Raw genomic sequence first — 12,323 nt, forward strand, 5'->3', positions numbered from 1 at the left:
TGATGGGGGATTTTCAACCCTCAGGTGAGAGAGGAGTATTGGAAATTATTTACCAGGCTTCGACAGTCAAAGGAAGAACCTTCACCTTCCAATATTACTATGTCTGCTCTCCCCTCCAGCACGGCCGCGGTAAGAGAGAATTGAAATGCATGGCTGCACAGCGTGAGCAGCAATGTACTAACCTCGACCCTCCAAACTCTGTCCCTTGCTTTCACTTTAATTAGCTCCGTCGATAAGGTATTGCAAGCAGCGCCAACGCTCACACTATCCATACATCAAGTCTCTTTGTCGAGGGCAGAGTTCCACACTGGTAATGCTGAGCCCTAGGTTTTGCCCTCTTTGTGGTAAAACCAATTGGGTTAGGCCATCGGGAGGAAAGTGAGAAACAACATTTTGCAAAGGTTTTAAAGAAAAATTGTCCCCAACATTTTGAATTTTTGAAGTGTTGAGACCGCTCAGGAAGTTGGTATAAAAAAACCCCCAACTGTCACAAATGTTGGCAAAGTGTTTTGACGCATTTTTGGTGCCAATTTTTTGCTACCTTTCCACCAAAACTAAATTGTGCCAATTTTTTGTCAAAAATATTACGCCACATTTTTGCAAAAGAAAAAAAAAGTGCCAATTTTTTGCCAGAAAAAAATGTGGACAAATTTTTGCGCATTTAAAAATGTCTGACAATCTCTAGCCGGCAGACTGATTGTCACCAGAGGGTTTTTAATGGCAGAGGATACCTACAGAGCGTTATCATTTAATAACCAGATTCGCCCGCTTTGATGTCCACCTTGGGCTGCTGATGTGTAAGGCTGGCCCTGCACTCAAGACGTCTATTTCCAGTGCCTGATTCATGCTTTGCTTCCTTTTCTTTCTGTTCCAGGATCCTCAGCAAAACGCTGTCCCATCCTACCTGAAGAAGGTGGGGAGGGATTGATCTCTGTTGCCTGGCCTCTCTTTATGGATTTTCCACGTTGTTCTCCTCTCCTGGTCCCAGATGCAGAGGAAAGGGGTTGGCACAGTCTCATTAAATGCTCCTGCTGTGTCACCAAAGAATGTCTCTATTCACAAGCCCACAAGCAACAAAGCCATAAACTGGTGGATTCTGAGCCACCAGGCAAAACTACGATACTTCAGGAGACCAGACCTATGAAATCCTGATCTCCAAGCCCTTCCCCCTGCGTTCAGTTCAGGTTTGCCTTAAGGAAGGCTCAGGTTGGAGCTTCAAAATGTAATTGAACCAATTCACCCAGTGGCCCAGTTTGTGCCTTGTTTGAGCCTTATCCTGAAACTGATTCTATACTAGGATCTAGAGCAGGGATGGGCAAACTTTTTGGCCCGAGGGCCACATCTGGGTATAGAAATTGTATGGCGGGCCATGAATGCTCACAAAATTGGGGGTTGGGGTGTGGGAGGGGGTGAGGGCTCTGGCTGGGGGAGTGGGCTCTGGGCTGGAGCTGGGGATGAGGGATTGGGAGTGTAGGAGGGGTTCAGAGGGCAGGAGAGGGATTAGGGCTGGGGCATGGGAGGGGGTCAGGGGTGCAGGCTCCAGGCGGCATTTACCTCAAGCAGCTCTTGGAAGCAGTGGCATGTCCTCCCTGCAGCTCCTACATGGAGGCACAGCCAGGCAGCTCTGTGCTCTGCCCTGTCTGCAGGTGTCACCCCTGCAGCTCCCATTGGCCATGGCTCCCGGCCAATGGGAGCTTCAGGGGCAGTGCTTGGGGTGGGAGCAATGTGTGGAGCCCCTTGGCTGCCCCTACGCGTAGGAGCCAGAAGGGAGACATGCAACTGCTTCCAGGAGCTGCACAGAGACATGGCATGCACAGAGCAGGGCAACTCCCTGACCTTGCTCCCCTGCTGGAGAGCTGGAGCTGGATAAACCCCGGACTCCGCTCCCCAGAAGGAGCTCGAGGGCTGGATTAAAACATCTGAAGAGCTGGATGCGGTCCCCGGGTTGCCCACTCCTGATCTAGAGGCTGGCCTCAAGGCCCAAAATTTGGATTCAGATTTGTTTTTTTTCAACATCTTGGCATTTGGAAGGGTGTGAGAGATCCAGGGGTTCATCTTAGCCCATCTTTTGTTCTTTGTTTTATGCAATCCTGTATCATTCTCACTGCAATACAGATTCCTTTGTACTAGTCAGGCATGAATCTAGGACCCAGATACTATGTTGGCTGGTGATAGAAACTTAAGGTGGAAACCTGGCTTCATTGATGTCAATGACAAAACCCCCATTGGCTTGAGTGTGGCGGGAATTCACCCACAGATTGTATTGTCAGTGAGTTTCTCTTTGTATTACAGCTAGAGATGGAGCCACAGATAAGGTTGCCCAAGTGTTTCCATTCCAAGCCCCTGTTTTCAAGTGTTCATTCATAATTTTAAACGTTTCCTTTTCTGAAACTTTTACTTTTGGGGCTAAAATTTTCCAGGCCCGCTAAATTATTCTGGAAAGTTTGAGCAAAAAATATGGTATAATACGCTATTTCTACTATTTGTGATCATGTGATTAAAGATTGTCTTATACAGATAATGTTTAGACAGAAGGTGTCAGAGTTAAGGTTGCATGTTCAGTCTTAACTTTGCCATTCCCTGACTTTAGAGTGCTTAGCTGAGCAGCATTAATGTTCTCTTGATGTAGTTTTTCTATATGGAATATAGACCATTATGGATCTGGTTATGATGATGAATAGCAGCTTACATCATAGGCCATGGAGCCTGGGAGGGCCAACTGGGCCATTGCTTGAACACTTTTTGGCAAGGCCAAACCTGAGTGGTGATGTGACCCTGCAGGCCAAGTTGCAACACCACTCAGATTTGGAAGTGGGTAGCTGTAGGAGCTGCTGGGTTGGAGGGTGTCAGGCTGCTGGTGGGGGCAGCGCCTGAGAAGGGAAAAGGAGAGTCAAGAATGCGGAGGTGGGGAACCAATTCCTCTACATACTTTAAATAACGATCTGCAGGGTCTGCCTTACTTCAGCAATCATCTTGCTAAGGAAGGCTGGTCCAGCGATTAGGGCCCTGATGTACTACCTGGGGAAGCTGGGTTCAGGGCCTGGCGCTCCACACAGATTTTCTGTGTGACCTTGGGCAAGTCACTCAAGGCCAGATTTTTAAAGGGAATTAAGCCCCTAACTTAATTCCTAAATTGCTTTTGAAAATGAATTAGGCATTGCAGTGCTGAACAGAACAATGCCTGAATACCTTTAACAATCTGGGCTTTAGCCCTTCTGCCCCTCAGTTCCCCATGTGCAAAAGGTGGATAATAGCATCTAACATATGGCCAGATTCTCAGGTGACGAAAGGTGGCTTCACTCCCTTGACTTCAATGGAGAGTTGGTGATTGACAACTGGTGAGGATCCAGCCCATGGACTTCCGTGCATCTGCTTAGAGACTTGTCATAAACAGATAGTTAAGGGTTAATGTCTCTTTTACCTGTAAAGGGTTAACAAACAGGGAACCAAAAACACCTGACCAGAGGACCAATCAGGAAACAAGATACTTTCAAATCTTGGTGGAGAGAAACCTTTGTTTGGTTTTTTTGTTGTTCTCTCTGGGTCCTGGAAGGGACTAGACGTGCAACCAGGTTTCTTGCCAATCTCCCTGCTACAGTCTCTTATATAATCAGAATAGTGAGTATTAAGTAGGAAAGGCAGTTATACTCGTTTGATTGTTTCTGTATTTGCAAATGTGTATTTTGCTGGAAGTATTTTAAATTGTATATTGCTGGGGGGAGGCTTCTTTTTAGTGTCTATAAGCTGAAAGACCCTGTAACTTTTACCATCTAAATTACAGAGACAATTTTTACTTTTTTTCTTTCTTTTTATTAAAAGTTTTTTGCTTTTTGAGACCTGTTTGATTTTTTCCCCTTGTTGAGGCTCAAGGGAACTGAGTCTGTACTTAACAGGGAGAAAGAAGAGAGGGGGAGAAAAAACCTGATTTCTCTGTGTTGTGATTCAAGAAGGTTGAATCACGGTGATCTCCTAGTGTACCCAGGGCGGGAAGGATCTGGGAGGAAGAAAGGAGGGAGGGAGAATGGTTTATTTCCCTTTGTTGTAAGACTCAAGGGGTTTGGGTCTTGGGGGTCCCCTGGGAAGGTTTTGGGGGGACCAGAGTTTACCAGGCACTCCAAGTCCTGGTTGGTGGCAGCACTACAGAATCTAAGCAGGTAATTAAGCTTAGAGGAATTCATGCTGGTACCCCAACTTTTGGACTCTAAGGTTCAGATTAGGGAAATATACCATTACAAGACTAAGGTGCTACTCAGTGCGAGGGTATCAGCCTCTGGCTGTATAAACTGTTCTATTGCTTACTTTGCATATAAACCAATGTGTCTTTAACAAATTCTAAACTACTGATGCTTTATTTATTTTTTAATATATCTATGTCACCAACTACAGACCAGGCAGAGTGTCCTCAGAGACATCATTGCAGGTTACTGCAACCTTACTAATGGTTAAAATACAATCGTACTGCCATTGATTGCATGAGGAATCGCCGCACTCACTGCTTGTTAATGTCCCAGTGGTACAGTGCCCCTTTGCGCTCTTGCACTGCTTGGGGAAAGGTTTCCTCTCCTGCCTGGTTTGCACAGGCCAAAGGAATCAGAGGAAACTGCATCCTGTTGATGACAAAGACAACATCAGGCACACTGGGCAGGTTGCTGCAGGTAATGTCATACTAGAGGGGTATCCTCTTATAAAAGAAACAATGAGCCCACCGTGCTGAGCATAAAAGACGGAGGTAGACAAGCTTCACAGGGTTTGGCTTTAGCTTGAAATCTTCATGATTTTTTTGAACCGAGCCTGAACAGGAACCCATCCCACACGCTAATTGCCTGTTACAAGAATAAACAATCCAGACAATTGTCATCACCCCGCCCCGATGGTTGGTAATCCATCGCTGACGGTGACCACTATATTGTCACAGTTCTCATCTATGGCTATGCATACGACTCTGAAGCCCGAACCCTGATATACAGAGGGACTGGGAAGTCCTTGTCTGGGATGCTTGATGATGCAACTCTGAGGTGCCTTTCAGCCTGGAGACAATTTCCTTGATCCTGCTCAAACCTGTTACATGCTGATCTTGTCAGAGATGGCCAGTGAGTCCTGTTCTGAGCCATTTGCTCGAGTTCCTGGAGACTGATGCCAGCCCACTGCAGCCTGATAAATAACTAAACAACTGCAGATATAATGGAGATAACAAAATATATCCAGACCTTCTGGTCCTCAGCCCACCCCCTCCCACAAAAGCCCAATATTGGACTCAGATCATGTAGTGTTTAAAATATGGTCTGGGGCCAAATTCCTCCCCTAGTTCTACTAGCATAACCCCAGTGATGTCACTGGTGTAACAGAATGGGGTGTTACTGTTTTCCCATGCACAGAAACTTGTTTGCAAAGAGCTATAAAATACTTCAGAGGCAATTGTTGTTTAAGATGACAGAAACAAGAAGAGCCCAATGGGGGAGCACAGGTGGAGTAACAGACAGCAGGAGCTCTGAGAACAAACTGAATGCTGAACTCAGCACATAAACTATCCCAGGCTGGCAGACCCTATGGGCACTGTAATTAAAGATCCACAGCACAGCAGTGGCTGGCCTGAGGCAGTTAACTTAGGCTTGAACGGCTTGGGCTGCAGAGCTTTAAAATTGCAGTATAGATGTTTGGACTCGAGTTCAAGCCTGGGCTCTAAGACCCTGCATGAGGGAAGGGTTTCAGAGCCTGGGCTCCAGCCTGAGTATCTATACTGTAATTTTTAGCCCCACAGGCTGAATCGCATGAGCCTGAGTCAGCTGCCCAGGCTCTGAGGCTTGGTGCATTTTTTTTTTTATTGCAGTGTAGACTTACCCTTGTGATGGACTGTTCACTCCACACTTCACCTGAAGGGAGTAAGGTAGCCTGGAAGGGGCTCATTAACTTAGTAGGCTGCATCTGGGGGAGGATTAGCTGGCCACCCTAATGGCAGATGAAGTTCAGCTGTGCAGGTGTAGGCAGCGACAAAGCTAGAAAGCTGAGCCCAGAAAGGGCTGTAGGAGAAGTAGCCTGTAGTTACCTGCTGGGAGTTTGAGTTGAGCTAGGGAGTAAGGAGACTCTGCTTGCTGGACATAGAATCCTTGTTCTGGAGCCTGGGAAGCGGGCAGGCTTGTGTTCCCCTATCTGCCATGGGGGAAGTGGCACAGTCTTAGGTTAGAGGATGGCCTGGCGAGACTTTGCTACCCATAGCAGGGGAATACATGTGACCTGGCTGGAGGACTAAGCTACGAAGAAGGCGCAGCCAAGTCACGCACAGGGAGCTTGCTGCATCCTAGAGAGTGAGAGGGGCTGTGGTCAGAGCAAACAAAGGAAGGGGGCATCAGACCTGGATGGAGCTAATCCTCAGAGCAGCCAGGAGGAGGTGCCCTAGCGGTGAGTGAGCCCCGTGACAGCCCGGTTTAGAAATGCTGGACTCTTCTGCTGAGTTGCTCAACTTGGGCACTAAACCCCGGTGTTTCAATGCAGGGTAATTACTGCTGAGTCACACTGGCAGGAGGGCCCCATTCAGTCCAAAGAGAGACTGAGGCCTTGTCTACATGGGAGAGTTCTACTGGTATAGTTATATTGGCATAATCCCCAATCCTGATCACTCTTTTTCTGGTATAAACTGACCCAGTGACAAACTGAAAAGACACATCTTGGAATAAATGTGTCTACACAGAAGGTTACACTGATATTACTATATCACTTTACATTTGCATTTTGGCTTCTACTGGTAAAACTTTACCATGCAGACCAGCCCTGAGATCTTTTCAATAGGCATGGACTATTAGAAAAGCAGGTGTCACTCCACTGAAGTCAATGGGGGATGCTTAAGCAATGAGTTAGTCACTCCAAGTTTGAAAAGCATTCTCTGATCAGAAAGCCAGGAGTAAACGGGGGCCAAAGTGGAACTAGTGAATAGAGGATAGGCCATTTTGTGAGGCAGGCTCTGCCATGAGACATTCACACATGCAGTCATTTAATAAGGCTCCTAAAGGAAGCTCATCTGAGATGCACGGAGACTGGAAGCCCAGACAGTCCCTCATTTATCTGATGGCTGCCACCTTGGCCAACTCCTCTGGGATTGAACCTGGCACCTCCAGAGCTAAAGAAGCAAGATTCTGCAGCTAGGCCTGTAACAGATTCAATGTGACAGATATGGCAATTTCCTGCAATATCTTTGGGAGATGTTGCTGAATTGAGTTTAAATAGTTTTGGAGTCCACTGAATTTTATAAATGCAAAGTTTGTATTGTCCTGGAGAATGTAGCTTCTCTAGTGGGGAGAGCTGGCCATTATGAACCTTGGGAAGGTTTACAAGCCTCACATGACTATTTAACACAGGCAAGTTTTCAGTCATACTTCTGACTGCAGTGTAGATACAACCTGAGTTTGAGGGCCTGATCCTGTCAGCCCTCCACCAAAGTCAACCAGGTTTGGGTCCAGAATGAACTAAAGCAAGATCAGGTGGATTTTCCTTTTGCTAACTGATTTTTACTGTTAGTGGGTTCACCAATTCTTGCAGTGCATGCAGTGAAGCAAATGCACTCATGATAAAATGCTGAGGCTAATTCACTTGGTGGTTTGAGGCTGGATTTTTTTATATAGATATTACATGCACCATTTTTGGCATCAAATATTAATAATTAGAATATCAATTTATAATGAGATGTGGAGCTTTCAGCTTCAGTCCCAGGCATGCATTTGACAACTTTCAAAGAGGGAAAACTTTTTCTGGTATATCAGAAGCAACCCGGGTTTGCAGTGATGGGTCATCACCTTGGAAAGAGAACATGTGCAGGAGAACTGAGCTTGGCCTGTCAATAAACAATGCAATTAACCTCTAGATAGCAGCCTTTGATACCCTTGATGATGAGCTTCTATTGATTTCCCTGCCAAGAGGACTTGGTTCCTTGCTTCATTGTTTGTTTGTTCTTTTTTCACACAGAGGATGGATGGATGTAATTGTTCATCCATCCCTTGGGTTTTCTCCTGGGAGCTCCAACCAGGTTCTACGTGTCCCCCTCATGTAGTGAAGATACCTGGGAAATCACACTAACTCAGGGCCTGGGTGAGCTAGGGGAATGGCTGATAAAAATCTGGCTAAATCTAAACCTGAACAAGATGAAGGTGATGCTGATAGATCAGGGGAAACATCTAGAGAGTATGGTGGAGATGGGAATTTACCCCTATCCCTCTTCACCACAGGCTATAGATGCATCTGGATCTCTGATTCCTCCTGCAGTCTCAGATAGCATTGCTTGGGGGTGATAAAGTACCTCTTTCCATCTGCATTTGGTTACGTATTTCTCTCTGATCCAGGCCTTGCCATAATTTTTCACGTCTCTCTGAGCCCCAGACAGGGTTACTGCTTTGTGCCCTACGTGTGCTTACCCTGTCCAAAGCTGCAGTGTTTGGGACCATCACAGAAGCACTTGTTAGGCTATTAATATTTATTTATTTATAGCATTTACTTCTGAAGACCATCCAGAGCATGACTCTCCCCATTCAGTGAACCGCTGTGTGGGGAGCACATTACACTAACTCTCCCCCCAGCTTTACATTCATTTCTGGGTGCATTTCATGGTGTTGATTTTTATCTTCAAAACTCTCCAGGTTTGCCTCCTGACTAGAGCAGGGTGAATAACTGACTTTTTGATCCACTGGCAGTCCTGAAAAACTAGAGGGGTGCAGAATCTGTTTGGGTTGAACCAAAACCGTATGGAATTTTCAACTAATCAGAAAAGTTTATTTTTAAAATTTTTAGGTCCAGTGAAATGTTTGGGGTATTTCTTAATAAAAGCAAAGGAAATGAAGGACTAGATTCACAAAACAGCCAGAGGAAGAGTCCGCATCTAGGGAGTTCCTCAGGTTTGCAAATCTGAAATGACCTCAGCATTTAGTACTGCTAGGTGTTTTGAAAAGAGATAAAAATGGATCATAAATGATTTACATGGGAGATAATCATTACTAATCTGGGCCAGGTTCAGACAGTGAACTAGAGGGAGATGTCTTTATTCATGATGTATTTATACAGTCTTAGTACTCTTGACTCTTGTACTGCTTTTTATCGTAAAGGCACCCGATGCTGAGTATTAGGTTGATGTGCTGATCAGCTTGCTTACCCGCAGAACATGCAAAGTCTGCAGATCATCTAAAGAGAGAAGGAGATAAAATTATCTCGGTCCTGTTGCCAAAGATAGGGCAGGGGGCACTTCTCAAAAGAGAGAAGTAACCTCACATACTGCCATGAACCACAAATGCTTCTAGTCCCGGGAGGCTGTGCCTGAAATCGATTTATCTGAAACAAACTTAGAAGGCGCTATATAGACACACGCCAATGGTTTGCATCCAGAAAGGAGAGTTCATCTGTCTTGAGTTTATGATGGAGGGTGGAATCTCATGTGAAAAAAGACTGTTTATTAAACACACACTAGTTACCTCGCCTAGGTTTTTTCCCCCACTGTTCTCTGGATCTGTGTTCCTTGTCTAAAGAACAGACTGGAAAATTAATATAAATGTATGAGTGTCCATAGGTTTACCAGATAGCAACTGTGAAGAAATGGTACAGGGGGTGGGGAGTGATAGGCATCTATATAAGAAAGAGTCCCCCAAAATGGGACATCTGGTCACCCTAAGTGTCTGTAGCCAAAATAGCTTTATCCTAGTTCTATTCTAATCTGGGCAAGTGATTTATGGTACCTGCATGGAATTATGGATCCTAATTTACTTCCAATCAGGCTTATCTGCCAGTGGAATTATGGAACTGCTGGTGTCTGTGCAAGCAAAACAATTCTGAAGTAGGAGTTAGACATGTAAACAAGTTACTAGAATGTCAGTTTAGTTCAAAATTACCTAGCCCAGCTGATGCTATGAGCCAACCTTTGCCGCTTATGCAAGCAAGACTGTCACGTGAAACCCAAAACAAAATACAAAGGTAGTAATTTTGACACTATTTTAAGTTCTCTGGAATTTTATCAGTGCTGTAAGCTCCTATGCTGCTCTAATCAAAGATTCAATTAGTGGTAACATCTTTAGTTTATAAGCCAATTCAAAGCATCTTCCCTTTGCCTAAGAAGCTGTTGGTTCTCTTCACCACAATGCTCTTGTGTACATATAACTTGATCACGTTTCTGTTTAAAATAGGCAGCGCGTTCTGACCTATCTGCAGTATTTTTGTGCTCAGGTTGCCTAGATGACCAAAAAAAATTAAATCCTCAGCTTGAGGGGGTTTCTTGCGGAACACCTTTTAGATAACTTTTTAATTTTCTGAAATAGTTTCTTAAATCTTGACACCTTTCAGATTTCTGTAGCTAATAACATTTTACTTATGGTACAGTAGGTCAAGCTATACTATTTGATACAGTATCTGTTACAAATAAGTTTAAAGCTTACAAAATTGAAGACAAAGGTAAAAGAGGAAGTTACTTCACAACTTAGCAAGAGTATGTCCTTAAGTCTAACTAGTTACTCAACCTACATCTCCTGTGTGTGAAACACAGACAGCATCTGCTTGCTGTCTTGCATGTTTTAAAGGCTTAGGACTAAATTATGCCAAGCATTCTGGCCCATAGGTGGGTGTATATAACACTATTGTTAATAAGCTCCTTAGCTTCTGTATTGTCATTACAATCAGTTTCTTTGAATACAGTTTTTAGTAGCACACCGTTCTGAAAGATGGTGGAACCAAAATTGCTAGAGACCTCTAAGTTTCTGTTTGATGGGTACCTATTGGAGATGGTCTAGAAAATGCCATATTCTGGGTTCTTTCCAGTCTTAATGTAAATCTGTGACCAGCATATTCACGTGTCTGTCTATATAAGGGTTTATGTAATTCAGTCTCCTCTATGTTGGGTGTCTAAATGCTATAATGTTGCTACTCTATTCAGTTTTCATACATACAGGGATGCTCATAAAAATGCCATAGATTCAGGGGGGCTGGAACAGTTTTTATAGTGGGGATGCTGAGAGCCATTTAACCAAACCATAAGCCCTGTATATGATGGAAACCACTTCAAGCCAGGGGGTGCGGCAGCACTCCTAGTTCCAGTATCTATGCATAGATTAGCTTTCTGGATGGTTCCAAGTTCTCCTAGGTCTTCGCTTCAAAACAGTTGAAGAATAAAATGCTTCCTCCACTAGGTGGCAAAAGAAACAAGTGTGTGTTAGATAAAGAAGAATGTCTGGAGTAAGATAAGTGACTAAGGATGACTGGTATGTCTGCTATGCATGTAGAATAGAGCTAGTCAATATTTTATGACGGAAAAATGGTTTTTTTTAGGAAAATGTCACTTCCATTAAAAAAAATGTAGCTGGGAAATGTTTAAATGCAACAATGTTTTTTTTTGTTTGAGGTGCACTTTTCATCTTTTTTTTTTTTCCAAAATGGAAATGAAACAAACCAAAATTTTCAGACTTCTTGTGAAAAGTGTGGGGTGAGGGGATGGAGGAGAAACAAAATTTTTAAAAAACCCTGAAATTTCTGGCAGGGGAAAAAAAAACCCTCAGTTTTACAACCAGTCCTCATGTCTGGTGAAATTGATCCCAGGGCAGAAGGAGGGCATGAGACCTAGATACAATCCTAGTTTCATTTAAGCCCTTAGGGTGACTTTAAAGACCATAATCACTTATGGGGGTGTATGTCATTGTGAAACTGTATTGTTCTTTTTTCTGCATGTGCACTTTTTAAAAAAATCTCAAAGAACTCCACCTATGTGCGGACCTAGTGGCCATTTTATTTTTAGCATTACTGCAGCTTGCTAGAGGGGGGCTCACACACTGTGCTCTCTCTCACCTGCACCCTAGACTTTACTTCTGTTCATTCTTTTTGTTTTTTTCTTTAGTTTTAAAACAGTCATTCTGAATGAATGCAAAATTCTACAGGGGTAAGTGGATAGCACTCCCTTGAATTCAATGGAGTTGCTTTCATTTACACCAGCATAGAATTTGGCCCTGAAAGTGTATCTTGGTGTGCAAAAACAAAATAAGAAATACCCTGCTAGTGAATGTGTTGTCACGATCTGCTCTAACAGCTGGTACATCGTAGGGTAGCAACCTACTTCTGCTACAGTCTAACGGTCTTACTCCTTTAGCTCAAGCACAGCCCTTTAGTTCAAGCCTTACTAACCATACATACAGGGAATTGTTCCACTAACACTTATATTATTTGGTTCCAACAATGAACTAGGAGCCACATGGCATGTCCCCCCAAAAGTGCCAGATAAGGATCACATCAGCTCACTCACCTAGTACATCATCTTTAGTGTTATATCCTAGTCAATAAGACTCTGCCACCTAGTATCTCATCTGATGTGCCAC

At 44.1% G+C, this 12,323-nt stretch overlaps 1 protein-coding gene across 4 annotated transcripts in view; it reads left to right on the top strand.

Moving 5' to 3' along the window:
• LOC127052467 (adhesion G protein-coupled receptor E2-like) overlaps positions 1 to 1,375 on the top strand; it is a 227,137-nt gene extending 225,762 nt beyond the window's left edge. For 3 of the 4 annotated variants that reach the window (XM_050956160.1, XM_050956162.1, XM_050956161.1), the window contains 2 exons: positions 25 to 129; positions 875 to 1,375. In XM_050956160.1, coding sequence (XP_050812117.1) covers positions 25 to 129; positions 875 to 1,152 — 383 coding nt within the window. In that variant the 3' untranslated portion in view covers positions 1,153 to 1,375. The remainder of the gene's footprint in view (positions 1 to 24; positions 130 to 874) is intronic. The other variant, XM_050956163.1, reaches the window with a different exon arrangement.
• The last annotated feature ends 10,948 nt before the right edge of the window (positions 1,376 to 12,323 follow it).

This window comes from Gopherus flavomarginatus, chromosome 5, assembly GCF_025201925.1.
Source record: "Gopherus flavomarginatus isolate rGopFla2 chromosome 5, rGopFla2.mat.asm, whole genome shotgun sequence".
Taxonomy (NCBI): Eukaryota; Metazoa; Chordata; order Testudines; family Testudinidae; genus Gopherus; species Gopherus flavomarginatus.